Raw genomic sequence first — 21,081 nt, 5'->3', positions numbered from 1 at the left:
CAATTAAACGCCTTATGCCATATACTCAACAGAAGAAACTACATTGTGTCTGCACAGTCAGGATTGTGGGCCACCATCCACTTATGAGGCCCAGATTTTCTGAAGCCTTTTTGTCTCGGATTGAAATTGATAATCAATTATTCAACTCCAAATAAGATAAACTCCTGCCGCCATGCTTTAAAATCAGGTGTTTCCGTTTATAACCATACACGTGCCACAGTAATTGTGAAAAATATATCCGTCACAGATACAATGGTATGTTAGGGAAATGGCCTAGTATGATGACCTGAGGTTCCAGTTGGGTTCCTAGCCTAAAAGCCCTACTGCATTTATCAAACATGTTCGCCAAACAGAATACTATATTAGGGCATGAAGCAAAATATGTTTAGTATTCATCTTGGTAATCTGACATCAGAAGCAAATCGAAATCTCCCTAAGACCCCATGTGTGCAGCCTATGAGGCGTATCATTCAGATCATGCAAAATTTTTAAAGAATGCACCTAGAGCTGAGATACATTGAGCACATCTTGTGATAATAAAATACTGTGGGTGATCTCAGTTGTGGAAACTTTGAAGACAAAAGTTTGTTGCCATTTGCTAGCCAAATTCTCGAGGCTACCTTCAGAGTCTTTAATGCCTACCAAGAGTTTATAAACAATACTGATAACGCCCTGATTCGGTATCCTAGCAAATTTGTCCAGAAACTCATTATCCTTAAAACTACATCATTGGTTGGAAGCTGCCCCAAAAATTCCTCAACTATGGATATGTAAAACATTTACTGCTAGGCATTCCAAATTCTTTATCTAGATCTTCTAATGATCCCAGCATTCCCTCTGAATAAAATTGGCCTAATGTATGAAGACCCAATTCTCCAGCAACTTAAATAACTGTAACTAACAAAAGAAGGTAGATTAGCGTCACTCAATTTCAACGTTCACCTAACCTGTTATGCATTCCGATTTTAAATATGTAGTCATGACTTATTTTTCCCTTATATTGACAGACAGATTTTAGGTATTGTAAGTATGAATGTATATTTTTCCCAGCTCCTTGCAGGGATAAGTCACCTATGTCTATATGTAATATTGCTCATATATGCCTGAAAGTGTTCCATCTTGTATTTGACACATTTGTATGTACTTTATGACAGATTGCAAACATGATTTTGCACTTTTGTGGATTTGTTCCTCCCTGTTTAGGCACCTTTGATGAATTACGCATTGTTGTCTATGCTGAAAATGCTTTTTCTGTCCAGCGCTTAGCGGGCCTTGCGACCCAGTCAGCGTTACAGCAAACCAAGTAAATAAATAATTATTTTAACATACTGTCTGCAAATTCTCTTGGAGACATGTAGCAAAGAAGCATAAAGCACAGATAAACAGAATAGGAGGAGTAGTGGAGGTAGGAGGGCGGTGGCAGGGAGCCAAGCCACCCTCTCAGCAGTAATAGCCTGAGTACTACTTTCACAGAACATGCAGCGAGCACGAACAGGAGGTCAGACAGACAGAGATGCAATTCATCCACACACGTGCCATTTTGCTGGCACAGCTGGCTGATTTGCTAATATCCATTCAAAACATGCATTTACCATGCACACATCTTTATCATATGTAAGCACACGTGGTTATTAGGTTACAGAATGTGCTAAAAAATTCACATCCTCACATTTAAAGTTAGAACGTACTTTAGATAACAAAACATTAACCACCTCTGGTTTACTTGAGGCTGATAACAACAAAATGGCACCTGACTCATGGAACCATGCACGTATGTATACATGTGCGAGGGAAAACGTCAGTCACTCAAAGTGAAAGGATCCAACGGATGTAGTGGGCTGGGGCATTGATCTATACTTTGTGCTGTGATGTGAGGTAGCATACATTGAGTAACATTTGGGGAGAACAATACAAACACACTTTGAGAGGGGGTCTGAGGTAATGTTTAGAGACCTAGCCTGAATAATTAGCTCCACAAGAACATCTATACACAAAAATATCCAGTGGTCTGAAACTACAACTCTGAACACGATACATTCCTGAACAAACCAAACCATAAGTGTGCGCCAACTTCCTTAATGGAAACTTCTAGAGAACATTTGGGGAGACGAATGGTGGAAGAGTATTGAATGATGCCCTTATATAAGTACATATTTTTGTTTGATATTTTTGGGAAAACATGAGGCAGGCAAGACAACTAAAGCTATATTTAGGCCAGAACTATAAAGAAATATCAAAGGCCTTTCTAATAAAAAGTGCCAACTCAACCTTCACACCCCAGTGATCTACTCAATTCACTTTGAAATGTAATATGGCATGCGTTGTGTTTGAATCAGAAAATTGCCAAGTTCTAGGAAAATCTTAGCTATTGAGTTTCAAAAGAACAATTAAATATATACAACGCATTCAATGTGAGCCCATAAAAAGTATTCAAATATTACTGGAAAGCTGTACAAAACAATCTTCCATGTGTAAAGTCTAATACTGTATAACAAACCAGATGTATTTTTTAAAGATTACATTTTGTTGAACTGCAGTTTTGCTCAGGAATGTGTGTTTCTCTCTCAGTTTGAAATCTCTATTTTTCTACCTTATCAGAGTGTTTATTGCCTTTTACCATTACTCTAAAAGCAATAAAGGCCAGCAGGATTTTTACCAGTCACGTATTTTTTTAGCAGTAGGATCATCACTGTGCTTTACAAGTATACTTCGGTTCTTTAAATGGAGAAATATAAGTGCAATTGTTCACTTTACTAAGCTGTGGGCTGGAGGTGGGCCCAAGGGCGTCATTTCACCAAAATGACAGTGGTAGTGACATCACACATCATTTGACCTTTACTTTGAATAATAAGCAGATGTTCACACACACTCTCCCTCTCAGATAAACATTCAAGCACACATACAATATACATTTAAAAGCCTTTTTAGTTACATTGGTTACCAGATAGGGCAATATTCCAGCAAATTATACTCCATTTTTATTACGCTAATAGTGAATAATGTTATTCACTATTTGTGCAATAAGAAAGACAGAAAAACAGGACAATGAGCTCTAAACAACATCCATTAGAACAGCTATCCTTGATTTGCAGGCACTGATTTTGTCACCTCTGAGGCCAGGGGTCGCAAAGGCAGTCCCAGGGGTAAAAAGGGGCAAGCCAGGGGTCGCAGATGCAACCCCTGGACCCATAAATGACGGCAATGGGCCCAGGGGCAGGTCTATGGACTGGGTGAGGAGACAATCATTTAATGAATCTTCTTTCTCAGTCCTCCCCTTCACCTCATTTTATAATTTTATAATGCACCTTTTCCTCCCAGGTCAAACATTTTCCTGTTCCTTTTTAATCTTTTACCCCTCTGCATATTTATCTCAACGCCTTCCTCCACTTCTTTATTTTTGTATTTTCACTTATTTCCCCGTCTCATTGTCTCTCTCCCCATTTCCCTTTTGTTTTGCCATTGTTTCTTCTATTTTCTCTTGTCTGTATTCTCCCCATCTTCCTTAATTGTCATTATTTTCCCCTACTTGCTTTTTCTCTCGTCTTCTTCTGCCCCTCTCCTATCCTGTTTCTCTTCCTTACACACCAGACTCATTCCCCAGTTTCTCAAGCTTCTTTCTCTTCTTCCTGTTGATAGTTTCCTCAGTCTCTATGTCTCTCTATCTTTCATTTCAATAACCCCAATGCTGTTCTCCCATCATGTCCTTCCTCTCTCCTTCTTTTCCTTCATTCCAGTTTTGAACTTGTAAAGCCATAAAGTCTAAGGGCAAGATGTACAACTCTTTTTAGTGGCGTTTTGCAAGGTATGGGAGACTGCATGTATTTGTGCTTGCTGCAGACAATGTTTATCAGAGAATACCAGAGAAATCAACAGTAAAAACACCCCCAACTCATCCCTCGCCTCAGTGGCCATACAAAGCAATTTGCTTTCTGCCTGTGAACCTTCCCAGTGCCACTCCTGATTAGCTGACACTTTCTCAAAAGTGTGAACTGCATTCACTGTCCAGGCCCAAAACCTTCTATTTGGATATCCACAACAAGGCCATCAGCCCCATGTATCCACAGCTCTTCTGACTTTAACCCAGTGCTCAATTTGTAAAAATAAAATAAGTGTCAGGGCCGTGATGAGGAAGCCACTTCAGCTTGAACCACATATTACCCTGTCAGCACTGCCAATGACCATTCCAACTTGGCCGGACTGGGAACTGAAATGGGCCCTGGCTCGCCCAGCCCCTGGAGAGGGGAGATGGGGGGGCAGGTGGGGAAGGGGAAAGCGCTACTCCTGTTACACCGCTGCCACTTTTGTTACAGGGGGGCCGAGGACGATATGGCAGCCCCTGTAACAAAAACAGCCTTTCAGGAGTTCAGAACAAGCCTCCACCCTGGCAGTCCACCAGTGAAATGCCCGGTGCCCACTACGGCCAGTCCGGCCCTGCATACAAACACAACTACTAACCACCATACTCCAAAAAGTATCACTATTCTGACTATATACGGCCCCCAAAGCAATAAGAATGGCTTGGTTAGCATGTATTACTTATTTTATTTCTTATTGGATTTGTTGTCCTCATCTTTAAATTAGACAAACCGCACCACCATGTGGCAGACTATAATAAGCACCGGTGTTGACAATTAGGTGCCAGTGCCGAGCACCAGAAACCACTGGCTCAAATTATTCACTGCTCTAACCGTAGATCCTCAGGATGTGTTTCTTTGGCCTCACAAACAGCATTCCCGATCAAGTGTCGAGAGGCCCACAAACAGCGCTACAATATTGCAGATAGACAGGCTGTTCTAACACCTTCATTTGCGTACTGCTTACACTCACATAATTTTGTTACATAACTGCATCCATGCAGGCACGTGAATGGTCCAAAATCCAAAAGGAATAGTGGTGGAGCAAAGATTAGCAGCTGCCAGCTATAGCAGCTAGCCTGGCTACTGCATCGTTGATAAAAGTACGCCATAACCACCACAAGCAGTGTACTACTCACTAGGCCTTGGAAACCGGGGAGAACTGCATGATGCAGGTGCTGACTGGGCCAACTTTGCATGCACTTGTTCCATAATGTCTCCACACACCTGTTCAGGATACTTACTACTCAGCTAACTAAATACACGAAGGAAGATGTGCCGAGCCAGGTTTACAGCTTCAATAATTCAAGCACTCTGGCTTAGTGACAAGAGAGGAAGTAGGGTATGTTAGTAGAAAAAACACTATGCACTTACAGTCAAAAAGGGGTAGCAGTGTAGTGCACTTTCTTGAGGAGAAGTGTTTCCTATATTATATTGGCTGCAGGAAATGCAATTTGCTTTGCATTTTGGGCACCACTAATGACCAGATGGGCGGCGGCCTGCGCAGAGTGGGAGATAAGATCTGTGCACAATTAGAGTTCATAGGGCAGTGATGGCACCCAGCTGTTAGAGTGGCGCAAATAAACGTCCCGGTCTGTTAACCTCATCAGTAGCAGTTGAGCAGCACCTGCTCAACATACCAACTCTACTGAACCTCTCCGAGCTGCTCCTATGAGTACCAGTTCTCACCACAGCAGAGAAGTTTTGGCTTTCCAAAGGCCAACATTAACAAGTGCTGGTACTTAATACTGGTGAGTACTGGTCCATTTAAAGCACTGATATACTGTGATAACAAGCCTTGGCAATGTCCATGTATCTGGCATGTATCTCAAAGTGTCTCTTCAGTCATTGATGGGTTTAGGCACAAAATAAGTAACCATACACGCAGTCTGTCACTTATACATCCCTTCATCCACCCACTCATTCCTGCATGTACTCATTTACCCATGTGCAATAAAACATGCTTACGAATTCCGCCAAGCACATGGAAGATGAATTAAAAGAATAAAAATAGAAAACAATGCTATCACCTAAACTTGATAGGTATTTGCTTGCAATGCAAAACACAACAACATAGAAGTGGATGGTCATCTTGCAGATAGTTTTATGGTCCCAACATTGATGCCATATTTTAAAGCAACGTATTGGCCATCTGAAGCAGTAAAGGCAATTATATACTATACACAATACCATTCCACGGTAGCCACTCAGTAAACATTGCATTGGACAAAAGTAAATCTAACCTCCCCAAAGTTGACCACTTTCACTACTGTAGCTCAAGTTGGAGGGTGGAATGGCAATAGTAAATCTGATACCTTACAAATTCTAACACTCTACCTGCTGATGCTTACATCGGAGTGACAATAGTAAATGTAACCCATACAAAGTCCAACACTTTCCATACTGTTGCGTACATTGGAGTGAGAATAGTAAATCTGGCCCGACCAAAGTCCAGCACTTTCCCTACTGTTGGTTAAGTTGGAGTAATGAATTTGGCTCCTCTTAGTCTAATTGCTGTTTCATCTCAATGTGTGTTTAAAAAAAGTTCTAATATAAATGTTTGTGATTTAATTCTAAAGAGGGTTAATTTAAATTATTTGTATTATATATTTTTGAAATATTTTTGATGTTAATATTGTTAGTATTATCTAGGTCTTTATCTCTTTGTGTCTATTGTTTTCAATATACCTAATTATTATTAGTAATTTTCTTATTTTTTAACTTTTATTAATAAATGCTTTTTTAAATATTATGTGTGTAAAGCGTGTGTGTTTGTGTAAAGCATGTGTGTGAAGTGTGTGTTTAAAGCATGTGTGTGTAATACATGTGTGTGCGTAAAGTGTGCATGTGTAGCATGTGTGTGCATGTGTAGCATGTGTAGTGTGTGTGTAGCATGTGTGTAGCATGTGTGTTGCGAGAGTATACCATGTGTGTGTGCGTGTGTGTGTTTGTGTGTAATTTAGCCCAAGCTCATTAGTGTGCTTTACATAACCACCATATTACATTATACATGGTGATATTTTTGTTATTGTTGTTTTTAGGCATGGGGTGATGTACCCAGGATCACAAGATGTTGAGCAAATGCCACAACTCAAACCTGGTTCCCCAGTGCAAAGGCGACATCTCTGGCCGTTAGGCCCCATTCCTCATTTTTATTTCATGTTTGTATGTTGTACATTTTTTATATATGTTTTTGATAATATATATCTATTTTTAAATGTGATATAATTTTTAGTTACTAATTATTTTAAAGTTCATATAATAAATATTAGATGACGTGGTATATACTTATTTTATGATGATAGTGTAGTATTTTTTGTTGCAAATATTTTAGTCAGTGATATTTTGACAAACGTCCAACTCTTGCGTACTATGGTAATTGATGAGAAGTTCTGTAACAAAATGCCTGTATACAAGATGTAACACAGTCTAATGACAATCCATCCATAAAAGCCTAAGCCTTTCACAAATTAATAAAAAAAAAAAATTCTTGCTGATTTCCTTTTTCATAACTTTTCACAATAAACAGATCAGGTCCAAAGCCTTGATCAGTGGATTGTAACTGTAACCAACTAAGGGCCAGATGTAGGAGCCAAAATACCGGTCGGTAACGGCCGAACTCGGCCGTTACCGACCGGTATTTGGGTTTTCAGATGTAGGTGCATATATTTTAAAGAATCGGTAAATTTACCGAATCGGTAAATTTACCGATTCTGTAAAATACCGAATTGGTATTTTTACCGATTCGGTATATCCAAATGTAGGTGGCACTCCTGAGAGTGCCACAGGCCTTACAGATTCAGTATTTTACCACCCAATCCAATTGGGTGGTAAAATACCGAATCCAGGTGTGCATGCACATGTGTGCATGCACACCTATGCCATGTGACAGACAGACATGCCCTTAGGGCATGTCTGTGTGCCACATGGCACACATACCTGTATTTGGGGTGCTAGAGGGTGTCAAAGTGACACCCCCTGCACCCTTGCAGGATTCGGTATTTACCGAATCGGTAAATACCGATTCGATATTGCCCATTGATTCCTATGGCTTCAAAGCCCATAGGAATCAATGGGCATTACCGAATCGGTATTTACCGATTCGGTAAATACCGATTCTTACCGATTCAGTAAATTTAAAAATAAATGTACCTACATCTCACAACTTCTATTTTACCGATTCGGTAAAATTCAGTATTTATGAATCGGTAAAATAGAATTACCTACATCTGGCCCCAGATCCCTAAGCAAAAGCTTTCAACATGGAAAAAAATATTAAACAAGTACACAACATCTACCCAATAAAAATTGATTGTAAACACAGAAATAAACATTTGAGCGGAGCTAAAGACCCTCTCTCAGTAGTTATACAATTACAAATATGTGCACAGTTACCATTGGCAAAACAATATACAATCACTCCTTAAATGGCATAACAAGGATTCCTAAAGTGTAAATCAACTACCTACTAAGGCAATCAGTGAGCTTCTCTTTAAAAAATGACACCTACTTACAAACCTTAACACAATGCACCCTCAAAAGCCTATTGGCTTTTACATATGTTTTATGCAATGACTAAGTCAGGCTTTGTAATAACTTTTCATAATAAAAAGATCAGGCCTAATGCCTTGATCAATGGGTTGGCACCATAACCAACTGAGCCCTTCCTCACATGAACAATAGTTTTCCCACAGTGCAAAAAGTGCACTACAAACGCTCTTTTTTTGTGGAAGCCCACAACATTGCAAGCAACTACTGCCCAATCCAAATCTGCATGCCAGGCAATCAACATTTCCATAGTGCCAAAGCACCCATCTCAGTAGTTATTAAGTTTCAAATATCTACAAAATCACACGCAGCAAAACAATAAACAAAGCTTCCTAAAGTGACATAACAAGGATTCACACAGTGTAAATCTACCGCTATCGTTAGGGGTTGTCACCGGGTAACACCATCAAAACCTCTGCCTACTGTGGTCATCTGCCAAATTGCATCAACAAGCTTTAATACAGTATATTGCACAGACAATGCTACCCGAAAGGCCTCTAGGATTTACATATGCTTCTCACAATAACTCAGTCAAGCCTACTGCATTTGTTGTGTTTAAAAAAAAGAGCAGGTCAGGATACAGCCTTGACGAATGGCCTGTTTCTATAATGAACTCAATCCTACTGTGTAGCAGGATAGCATTATAGCGCTTCTTCACGCATAGCGCCGCTGTTAGTCTTTGGCATAATTAGCGCGACCTCGCTCAGGCTGTTGTGCTAATTTTTCTTGTGTCTGTGCATTTGTTTTGATTGTACTGCTCACTCGACGCATTTGTAATTGCTGCCCCTGTCTGCCTTTCCCTTTGACCCTCCATTTTGTTGTTGGTATCCCCTGGCCCGCCCCTCATCCACACTACCGCCTCCCGCTGCCCCTCCCACCCACGTTTACCGAGCCTCCACTCCCCCGGCCAAACTGTGACCACCTGGACTTGCTTCAGAACGGTCGCTCCCTCACGCTCCTCCTCATCTGCAGCTGAAACGCTCCGTGATAACGCATCCCTGGTATCGTTTCTTGTGATTATTACAGCACTGTTTGTTTACCGAGCTCCATAGCATTATAGCGCTTTTCCACGCATAGCGCCGCTGTTAGTATTTGGCTGAAACGCTCCGTGATAACGCATCCCTGATATCGTTTCTTGTGATTACTACAGCACTGTTTGTTTACCGAGCTCCATAGCATTATAGCGCTTCTTCACGCATAGCGCCGCTGTTAGTCTTTGGCATAATTAGCGCGACCTCGCTCAGGCTGTTATGCTAATTTTTCTTGTGTCTGTGCATTTGTTTTGATTGTACTGCTCACTCGACGCATTTGTAATTGCTGCCCCTGTCTGCCTTTCCCTTTGTCCCTCCATTTTGTTGTTGGTATCCCCTGGCCCGCCCTTCATCCACACTACCGCCTCCCTGCTGCCCCTCCCACGCTCCGCCCCCTCCACTCTCCATTTATGGCAGATGGTCCCACGCGCAGCGTCCACGCGCTACGGCCACGCCGAAGGGGCGCCAAAGGTAAGCCCGTCTACGCCCGTCCGCGCCGAGACCGCGCCTAGCGCCAGACCCCCTGGTTCCCGCAATGCCCAGCACACTCGCATCACTTACGATGCCACCACCCTCCTAGCTCTTAACCCCGGCCGCTCTCCCAACTGCGCCCAAGCCGCTCCTGGACACACCCATGGACCCTTCTCTTGCAACTCCTGCAAGTTCGACGGCACCAAAACCAACTCCTCATCCACCAACACCAAACAGAGACCTGACACCATCCACCTAAAATGCATCCTGCTCAACACCCGCTCGGTCCACAGACACGCCATCGACCTCTGGAATCTACTAGACACCATCTCTCCGGACGTCGCCTTCCTAACAGAAACATGGATGAATGCCTCATCAGCTCCAGACATCACCATTGCCATCCCGGAAGGATACAAGATCATCCGTAAGGATCGCATCAAGCAAACAGGAGGAGGCATCGCTATCGTCCATAAGAACTCCATCCGCATCTCAACCAGCTCAGACGTCAACCTTGCCAGCGCCGAACACCTCCACTTCCAGATCCACACCGACCCCAAGACCACACTCAGAGGCACCCTCCTCTACCGGCCCCCAGGACCTCGTACACAATTCAGTGACGACATCATTGACTTTATCACCCCACACGCCCTCCCCTCCGAGGACTACATTCTATTGGGAGACCTCAATTTTCACCTGGAAAAGAGCAATGACAGCAGCGCCACCACCCTTTTGGACAATCTCGCCGACCTCGGACTCAAACAACTTGTCACTACCCCCACCCACATTGCAGGTCACACACTCGACCCTATCTTCACCTCCAGCAAACATGTCTCATTCAGTCACACCACAGCTCTTCATTGGACGGACCACAGCTGCGTTCACTTTATCTACAATAAGACCACAATCCACAACCATCCTCAACCCACCCTGCGAAGGAATTGGAACAAAATCACCATCGACCAGATCTCCTCATCGCTTCTTCTAAACCCCCCCGCCCACTCCTCTAACCCCGACCAAGCAGCGATTAACCTCACCCAATGGCTATCCAACAGCGCCGACACCCTAGCACCGTTGAAAAAACGTCAACTCAAACTAGGCAGCAAAAACGCCTCCTGGTTCAACGATGATCTTAAGAAATCGAAGAAACTCTGTCGCTCCCTCGAGAAGACCTGGAAAAAAGACCCAAACACCAGCACCAGGGACGCCTTCAAAAACGCCACCCGCATATACCACCAACTAATCCGGTCTGCCAAGAAAGCCGCTTTCAAAGACCGACTAGACAACAATGCCCACAACAGCAAGGAATTATTCAACATCGTCAAAGAATTTACCAACCCATCAGCCAACTCCAACGACATCACCCCCTCCCAAGCCCTCTGCGACTCCCTAGCTTCCTTCTTCCACAACAAAATCGCAGACATCCACAACAGCTTCGACAACCGACCCGGAGACCAACCCACCCAACCTTCTGCAGGACCTTCACCCCCCTTGAACACCCTTAATGACTGGAACCCAATCTCCACTGAGGACACCATCCGCCTGATGAACTCCATCCACTTAGGATCCCCAACTGACCCATGCCCTCACCACATCTTCAACAAAGCCGACTCCATCATAGCACCACACCTCCGAGATGTCATCAACTGCTCCCTCAACTCCGCCACCTTCCCGGAAAGCTGGAAACATGCAGAACTCAGCGCCCTTCTGAAAAAACCCACAGCTGACCCCACCGAACTCAAAAACTACCGCCCCATCTCGCTTCTTCCATTCCCGGCCAAAGTCATCGAGAAAGCTGTCAACAACCAGCTCGCCGCCTTCCTCGAAACCAACAAATCCCTCGACTCCTCACAGTCCGGATTCCGAGCCAAACACAGCACTGAGACCGCACTCATCGCTGCAACTGACGACATTCGAACTCTACTGGACAACGGAGACACAGCCGCCCTCATCCTCCTCAACCTCTCCGCTGCCTTCGACACAGTCTGTCATAGCACCCTTCTACAACGCCTCAGAAACGTCGGAATCCAAGGAAAAGCACTGGAATGGATCACCTCGTTCCTCACCGGAAGAACCCAGAGAGTCCGCCTCCCACCATTCAAGTCAGAGGCCACTGGAGTCATCTGTGGCGTGCCACAAGGATCTTCTCTCAGCCCCACTCTCTTCAACGTATACATGAGCCCCCTTGCGTCCATCGCTCGCCAACACAACCTCAACATCATCTCCTACGCTGACAACACTCAACTGATCCTCTCACTCACCAAAGACCCTAACACCGCCAAAACCAACTTACATGAAGGAATGAAAGAAGTAGCCGAGTGGATGAAGCACAGCCGTCTGAAACTGAACTCAGACAAAACAGAAGTCCTCATCTTAGGCACCTCCCCCTCCGCCTGGGATGACTCTTGGTGGCCAGAGGCCCTTGGAAAAGCACCCACCCCGACAGACCACGCACGGAACCTGGGCGTCATCCTGGACTCCTCACTCTCGATGAACAGACAAGTCAACGCCGTTTCATCATCTTGCTTCAACATTCTTCGCATGTTCAAAAAAACATTTCGCTGGATCCCCACCGAAACTCGTAAAACGGTCACCCACGCAGTCACGAGCCGCCTGGACTACGGAAACACCCTATACGCCGGTACCACCGCAAAACTCCAGAAAAAACTCCACCGCATCCAGAACGCTTCAGCCAGACTCATACTAGACATCCCGCGTAAAGAACACATCTCTGGTCACCTGAAAAACCTCCACTGGCTCCCCGTAAATAAGAGGATTACTTTCCGCCTCCTAACCCACGCACACAAAGCACTTTACGAACTCGGACCCGAATGCCTCAACACACGACTGTCCTTCTACACCCCCTCCCGTCAGCTACGATCCTCCAACCAAGCCCTTGCCACTGTACCTCGCATCAACAAAACCACCATGGGTGGTAGATCCTTCTCCTACCTGGCAGCTAAAACTTGGAACTCTCTTCCCACTCACCTTCGCCTTACTCAGAACCACCTAGCATTCAGAAAGCAACTTAAAACTTGGATATTCGACAAGTAATTCTCCACCCTTCCTCAAGCGCCTTGAGACCCTATGGGTATGTAGCGCGCTATATAAATCTCCTGACTTGACTTGACTTGACTGTGTTGAGCATTAGCTTTTCCTCCACAAGGCAGGAACTCTTTTTTTGGCAGAAGTACACAAATTCTGTCCAGTGACGTAACAAAAGCCCCTGCAGCCCCTGCAGTGTGGGAGGGACCCCCGAGCTCCGGGGGCCCCCTCTAGCACTGGCAGGTCCCTGGCCAGAGATCTCCAGACTGGGTCTGGAGTATGGGGGGGGGGGGCCCTTCATGTACTTTGCAGGGGGATCCCCTCAAGTTTTGTTATGCCACTGCGTTTGTCCAATTTAAATCTGTATTCAAAACCAAAATGTTGGTGAGGTAATGGTGTTTCTCTCTCTCTGTTGCACTCCTGAAAGCTCTTTTTTTGCATACCACATAAATCTCAACATGTAAAATGGTTCTACAATTCGGTTCCAGTTTCACTTTCCATTCAGGGTTCACAGTTGGCATGGCTGCTGCCTTGCTATGAAAACAGCTAGAAAGGTAATAGTTAAAGTGAAAAGTAAACAATGCAACATCGTGGAGCACAGTATTAAAACGTTATGCCAAGTTCAAAAACGAATCATGCGGCCTATTCACTAAAGAACGTTTGAGCATGTAAACCAGTTCTCCTGTAGTAATCTTTTACATTCTCTTACATTCTTTAATAAAGTAACCCCAAAAATCTAAAATAGGAATTAAATGGCAATATTCAGTGAATACTGAAATACAATTACTACAAATAGAAAGGACTGTGCTCTCTTTGCACTTTTATTAATAGTGTTTTGGAGGTTTCAGACAGATCCACAAAGTCATGTAGGGGTATGTAAAAGAGTACTCCTGCAGTACCACGTCCCGTACTCATAAAAACTTTGATGAATCAGCCCCAGGATGTACCTGCATATAGAGGAAGTTGGCTACAAATAAATGATGTTTACTGCGTGTTTCCTAATTGACCCCAGTGACTGTGAGTGTATGAGTTTAATAAAGCCTCTGGCATGGGCCCATTTCTTCAATTCTGAAATGGCAGATTCATTGCCTTGTAAAAATACCACAAGAGTAGGATAAGGATAACTTTGGAAGTAGTTTTTTGTTTTCTTCACAGTATAAACACATTTGGGGCCAGACGCATGAAGCTTTTTTCAGCACGCAAACAGCCCAATTTGGTGAATAGGGCTGTTTGCGACCCGAAAAAAGCATTTTTATATGTACAAAGCCCTTTTTGCGATACGGTAAGCTAATACTGAATCACAAATTGTGTTTGTGAGTCACAATTAGGAAGGGGCGTCCCTTCCTAACAGTGAGTCACACTGGTATGTAGGAATGTTTTGTGACCGGGAATCTGGTCGCAAACCATTCGAAGGTACCACCAACTTAGTTGCTGGTACGCCATTCCCAAACGTACCCCTTACCCTTTGTGATTAGGAGCACCAATACTTTTTCAGATCAGGCAGTGGTAAAAAGGAAAAAAAAACTTTTCCTTTTTCTTTTAAACGCTTGCCATTTTCCTTTAAGGAAAACAGGCTGCATTTGAAAAAAAAAGTTGCTTTATTCAATAAGCAAACACAGACATGGTAGTCTGCTGTCCCCAGCAGGCTACCATCCCTAAGATTGTAGCCATTCACAATGGGTCACAAATTGTGACCTGTCTCATGAATAATGAGGACCTAGGTCCATTTGCGACCCACTGCAAAGTACTAACAGTGCCAAAAACAATGTTATACATCGCAGTTTGCGATTTCATAATAGCGAATCGCTAAAGTACGCTATTAGTAAATTAGGGGTCACAGTTGACATGGCTGCCGCCTTGATATTATATGGAAAAGAAAACAGTTTTTACCTTTCAATCCTCTTGCACCCATTGGGCCCATGGGACCCATCACTCCTTGGTCTCCTTTCTGGCCAGGATGTCCCGGTAAACCATGCTCACCCGGTAAACCTTCATTAAAAAAGAAACAGTGAATTACTTTCAAGTAGAAGGTAGCCTGGCCTGTCATTAAATCAAATTATTATCATTTCAACAGAGCACACCGACCAATTTCTTGATTCATGCTGTTTCAAATAGTGGCACTTGTCTATCACATGACTGATTTATAGTGGTCACGAAAACGCGACGTTGCTTAATATGACACGTAAACTCATGTACAAGCATTGTCTCAATGACTCTCAATGACATCATATACTTTTTCAATCTGGTTGACAAAGAAGTTGGGCCAGAATGTATCCAAAATATCCAAAGATCTCAGGACTTTTACTCTGGTAGAAAAGTGGAAGTCGCAAGAGTAAGAAATATTTTACCATTGGCTATTTATCACTTGAACACATGTGCAGCTTGATTTTCCCTTATTCAAGACTTGAAGTAGAGAAAAGCAAGGATTAATATACCCTGGAGAGGTGCAGAGGAAATGCTTAGATTTTACCAAACAAACAACATGATTTGCCTTTCTTGAAACAACTTGTCCTGCACTGTACTGTCTGCTGATAGGAACCTAAATGATACATAAACCGTAGCATGCTTGGACAGCTTGCCACCTGGGAGACCATGGTGCCTCAAGAGGCTGTGCCTTGGTAGAAAGTCTCTTGTCTTCACATGAGATACATGCGGAAGGACTGACAAGTTTGGGAGTTTGGGAGATAAGGATATCAACTGCTGTGGTGTTCCAACTGGAGGAGGTATATAAAGTCAGTAAAGAGTCCTAGTCAACATTTTTTTCCTACTAATGTGTTTAATTTAATGACAAAGTATACTGTTTCTTTGTTTTACTCTCAAAAATACTTAGTGTACTGATGTTTGTTTATGGAGTTTTTCCCCTTAGTAGTGTAAGGGTATATACTGTGCATATATTGTACATGATTTAGATTTTTAATAATCGTATATCACTGGTATAGATATATTTTTCACTTATTTTTTATATATTTTAATGAAATGATACTCGGAAGAATAATTGTATATTTCTTTGATACATTGTTGTACTGATTTCTACTCTTGAAAGTTCTTTGTGTTTACTGCTTCAGCTAGATTGTTTGTTTCTCTGAATGTGGGGTTGAGTGACATGGGCTAAGAATAAACGATGCATTTAGAAGCAAGTGTGTAGAAACCAAAGTAAAACATTTTTGTAACAAGTCATAAAGCAGAGAAGTAACTGTGTTTATGTGGTGCAAAATCAACATCCGGTGGACCCTTTGAAATACTGATTGTTACCATCCTGTTGTTTCCTACGCACATTTGTTACGTTTTTTTCTTCAAAACTGTACATCTCGTGTTGACCGTTTCCATTTTTTCTCTTGTTTTGGTGATGTTATATTCATCAAGTTTGCATTTGTTTTCCTGAATTGGCTTTTGGATTTTATTATTTGATTTCCGGCCTGTTTTATTGCTTTAGTATTGCTTTACTCACATTTCTCTGAGGAAGACTTTTTCTTTTTGGACCAACGCTACCAAGGTTAAACCTGAGGCTTTTTGAAGAAACCTATCTATTTGCTTAAAAACTCTGGCTCACTAATGTTTTTGAAAATCACACCTTGCTTTTCCTCGTAAAAATAATCATAAATCTCACAAAAATGCTAGAACTTTCATTTCCTTGTTGCCATGACCGAAGAAAACAGCCCAAGGGCAGGCAGAAATGCAATACCAATATTTGGGAAGGATGGTAGGATACTGTAATTAATGCTGCAACGACAATTTGACATTAAAAGTCAACATATACAAATGTACTAAATGACAATAGCAGAGATTACGGTAGGCACAAGGGGTGGAATATACCCTTATATATTCTTTGTAGGATGCAAATGCCTTATGTAATTACATATATGACACCTTAATAATTAAGCCTTGTTGGAAACAAGTACAGTTGCTATACAAATCCATAGAATATGCTCTCCCAAAAACTCCCAATTTCAACAGACTATTTTAAATGTGCTTAGCTCAAATGTAAAATGAAAGTGTGTCCTCATGTAACGTAACTGGATAATATGTAAAGCGCTCTGATACCTGATTCAGTTCGGGTCTAGTTCGCGCTATATAAAACTCTGCAAAAAAAACAAAACAAAAAAAAAAAAAAATGAGGTATACGGTTTAAAAATTACAAATTAAAACTGTGTGTTCTGCAATGCATTCTTCCCTAGGTCTCTCCTCATTTGCTGCTCAGCCAGTGTGCGAGGTCATCAGAATGTTGAGTTTAGAGTTGATGGAGTCTCAGATGAATGTATGGGCTGAGCAGCAAGGATGCTGCTCCTGAAGGGGCCTACCTGTAACCTGAACTAATCCTATTAAACTTACTCCTGTTATAACCTACGAGTGTCCATCCTTGATTGTAAAAATTTACTATTTGTGACAAAAGCGAATGTGCAGTAACGTGTCAAGAATTGTCAGTAGAGCGGCAGCGGGCCAGATGAGCTACATGCAAACTTCTTTTGACCAGGAAATGGAGAGACATAATTTTTAATAGTTATGTAAATGAACTGCATTTTTACAATGAATTGCATACTAACTGCAACAGAAGTAGGACATACTTTCATGGACTGGTTTGAAAATGGGAATGCAATGTGAACTAAGTAATAACAGGTCACATCATAAGCGACCTATTCACAGAAGTATCTTAAAGTGACCTACATAATGAATATTCATTAGGTACATTACAATTTGGAACCCTATATGATTGTTTGCAGAGAAGGAGACCCCCAAGGGACCCAGGTCTCTCTCTGTACATTTGAATTTGAAAATGGGAAACAATTATTTAAATCAGCCAGCATTTGTTAATGATGTTGCTATTTAAGAATATGTTTCTCGTCTGGCTCCTGAGGCCAGTGACACGATGTGTGAAGGTCCATAGCTTCCCCTTTGAGAATCAGTTATCACCTCAACTTCGGAGTCCGTAACTGATCAATGGTTTACAACTGGAATTGTATTCACAAACCACTGATACATTTCCAACTCACAAATAGTGTCTGCAACATTATTAGCTGCCCTTTTGGTGTAGTAAACCCTGTAGTTTTGTTGTTGAATCATAGCAGAGTCTGTGACTGCAAATGGGTTTTATACATCTGGCCACAAGATTGTCTTTATGGGAATTGATTCAAGGTAGTAATATGGTGTACTGGCCTGTGTGATGGATAAATGCACTCTAAATTAAATTTGATTGTTCCATAAAATTCCAAGCAGATGAGTTTCCTAAATCCCAGTTACGTTATATATTTTTTCTATTGGACTCATTGTGATCAAGGGTAAAAACACTAGCACATAAACAGACAAATTATGTGTTTAATTTCCCAGCACAGAGAAATGCTTGAAAATAAATTACATTTGCTGCTTGTTAAACCATTTCTGCGGCACAATTCAAAAAGTATTTGTTTGCTTTGGAAGCCAAAAAACAAGTTCAATAAATTGTCCATGTACTAGGACGTGATTTAGAGTTTGGCAGTCAGATTAATGTCCATCAGACCGACAGAATATTTTGTCTTGTCACACTGACAAACCTCTCGTCCACCAAATTTAGAGATGTCCTCCTCCCCTCGTGACCATCTGTCTACAATAACTGCTGCCACATCAATTCCTGTCAATCTATGTAAAATTCGACAGAGAGTACTGTCAACCACGATGACTGTCCATAAAACCTTTCACATTTTATTTGTTTTTTTTCCAAAATGGGAGCTTGTTTTTGGGAAAAAAAACAATGGCACCTACCCCCTGGGATTTTAGTGCTCCTAAATCGTGGGGCTCATTCTGAGATTTTTCCTTTCCCTCCCTGTCAAGTTTTCCTTGTCGGTAATTGACAGAAAAAAATACATTACACTATCTGCCTTTCCTCTGACAGACCCTACTCGGTCGAGGCTTTGGAGGATGTATTTCAATGACAGAGCCAATGGGGCTCTGTCGAGGGAATACTTACCGTACACCTGAGGCAGACCTAGAGTTTGGCAGACAGAATACTCTTTAAACACATGTTTTGGAATTTAGAGAGCCAGAAGAGTAAAGTAAACTTGCTATCTTTTAAACAAAACCACACTGAATTGGCAACATAATATAGAGGAAATGTGTTTTTTTAATTCCCATCTTTCTATCCTAGTGCATACATACCCAATCATCCAAGTCATGTGTGACACCTAATGCCAGTTCAGACTTTAGCCAACATGACTTTGCATTGTGGGATTTCTTATGTTGCTCTTGCCAACAAGAGTACAGAATGAAAAATCAAAATATGTCAGAAGCTGCTGACCCAAAAAAGCTGCTAGAGTGAACCTTACATAATATAAGGGACTTCCAAGTTTTAAAGGTTTGCAAATGTGCCCGTACTTGTGTGTTTGTATGAATGCCTCTGTTTGTTGTGTATGTACATGGATGCTGGTACAAAAAAGTATATATATCTAACTTCAAGTTTGTCCTGCTGCTGTCAAGAAATGACCTAAATGGCTAGAAAAGGTGATCTTGTGTCCTGCATCGACATGAAGATTCTTATTAATACCACAATACATGGAAAAGGGTATAGATGTGCTGCTGTTGTGAGAAAGGTTTTGATATGCCTTGGCTTATTTACCTTCAGCCCCCTCAATAGCATATATTCATTGAAATGTTTGCTATCTTTTATGCAGGTTTTGCAATGCACGATTGTGGTTATCATTTAAGTCACATAAGTAATACATTACCATATTTTGTGTGATGTTCCCCCCCCCCAATTATTTCACTATCTGCTTTGCTGGATCTAGAGCTCTGTGCACTTTATTACTGCTAAACAAGAGTAAAGTGCCTGTGCTTCCCTTTAAATATGTCAAAATTGTCTTAAAAGTTGCCTGCTCCTCCTAGTACCAACGGCAAAGAAGTGGACTCTGAGAATCAGTTGGTTGACATCATGTGTGGCTACAATGACACAACTAACTGCAAGAGGCCTTTTCCCTAAAGTGCCCATCTGAATAGTCGCAACTTGACTTTGCTAGGGTCCCCCACCTGACACCCTGAGAGCCTCTCAGTGTCTTCCCCTGAAGTCCTGGGGGACCTATATGTGTGCTCCTGTGGCTGTTTGGGCATCAGCAGAACATTTGGAAACTTTTGAAAACTTTCCCTCCAGAGCACCATAACTTCAGCGTGACCCATTGGAAAAGTATCTGACCGGCAGGTCCACAGGGCCGGATTGAGTTTTAGCTTCATCCTGCTAAATGATACCTGTACCATTGAAGAAACAACTAAGTCCCATCATTCTGCATTTCGACTCAAAATCTGCCGCCCTGCCAAGCACATTACGAGTTTCCTCACCAACACACTTTTCATGGCAGTGCGACCGCCATGAAAAGTGTGGCAGAGAGGAAACAAAGGGGGCTGTACAGGGCCCCTGATGCCTCACGCCATGTGGATGCACACAGACCAGCACATGTGTGCATTCACACCAGTACCGGCACAGCATAGACTGCAGCAGTCCATGCTGTGCTGTGCAGGTTTTGTCTTTGATGTTTCCATTACGGTGCCTATTTCATAGGCACTGCCCTGGGAATGCCCAAGAACTGCCCACCTAACAGAAGAAAACTCCTGATCTGGCGGGCTGTTCCTACATGGGTTCGGCGGTGCAGGATCGCCCGGTCCCGCTCCCGCACAGTCAAACTATTAATAAGGCCCTTACTGTGCTTGTCTTCATGTTAAGGACCTTTTTGATGGTGGGTATCTTCTGAAAATCCAAAATTCTGTCTCATGATCGGTTGGCTCTCCAGCATTGGCCTTGCGTTACAATATTGCAGTTTACTGCTCCCTACAACAAACACCCTTTCTTAAAGCACTCTGTGGCCACCATTGAGTGATTTGAGGGTCTTTACAAAGCACAAATAAAAATAATATAAGTAAATCACTGTTGGTCAATGTGCATGATTGACTGTATGTTTGCTGGCTGTGTACATGGTTGTCTTTAGATTTGAAGTTCAGTGTACATACTGGTCCATAATATGTACGTGTGTGTGTTTGTGTGTGTGTGGGTGTGTGTGTGTGTGTGTGTGTGTGTGTGTTGCATATATTATCCAAAACCCAAACCTGTGGCCTTTGTTGGTACTTGTTTCATTCTGTCATACTTAACAAGGCTCAGTCATGTACAGCTCTTTTATGACTGT

The 21,081-nt window shown here is 42.4% G+C and overlaps 1 protein-coding gene across 1 annotated transcript in view; it reads right to left on the bottom strand.

The window, feature by feature from the left end:
- SCARA5 (scavenger receptor class A member 5) overlaps positions 1-21,081 on the bottom strand; it is a 1,132,578-nt gene that overhangs the window by 379,790 nt on the left and 731,707 nt on the right. The window contains exon 5 of the mRNA XM_078649946.1: positions 14,837-14,935. Within this exon, the coding sequence (XP_078506072.1) occupies positions 14,837-14,935 (99 nt within the window). The remainder of the gene's footprint in view (positions 1-14,836; positions 14,936-21,081) is intronic.

This window comes from Lissotriton helveticus, chromosome 6, assembly GCF_964261635.1.
Source record: "Lissotriton helveticus chromosome 6, aLisHel1.1, whole genome shotgun sequence".
In the NCBI taxonomy this organism is placed as follows: domain Eukaryota; kingdom Metazoa; phylum Chordata; class Amphibia; order Caudata; family Salamandridae; genus Lissotriton; species Lissotriton helveticus.
The sequence above is the reverse complement of the archived record's forward strand: the minus strand, read 5'-3'. Positions and strand labels throughout refer to the sequence as shown.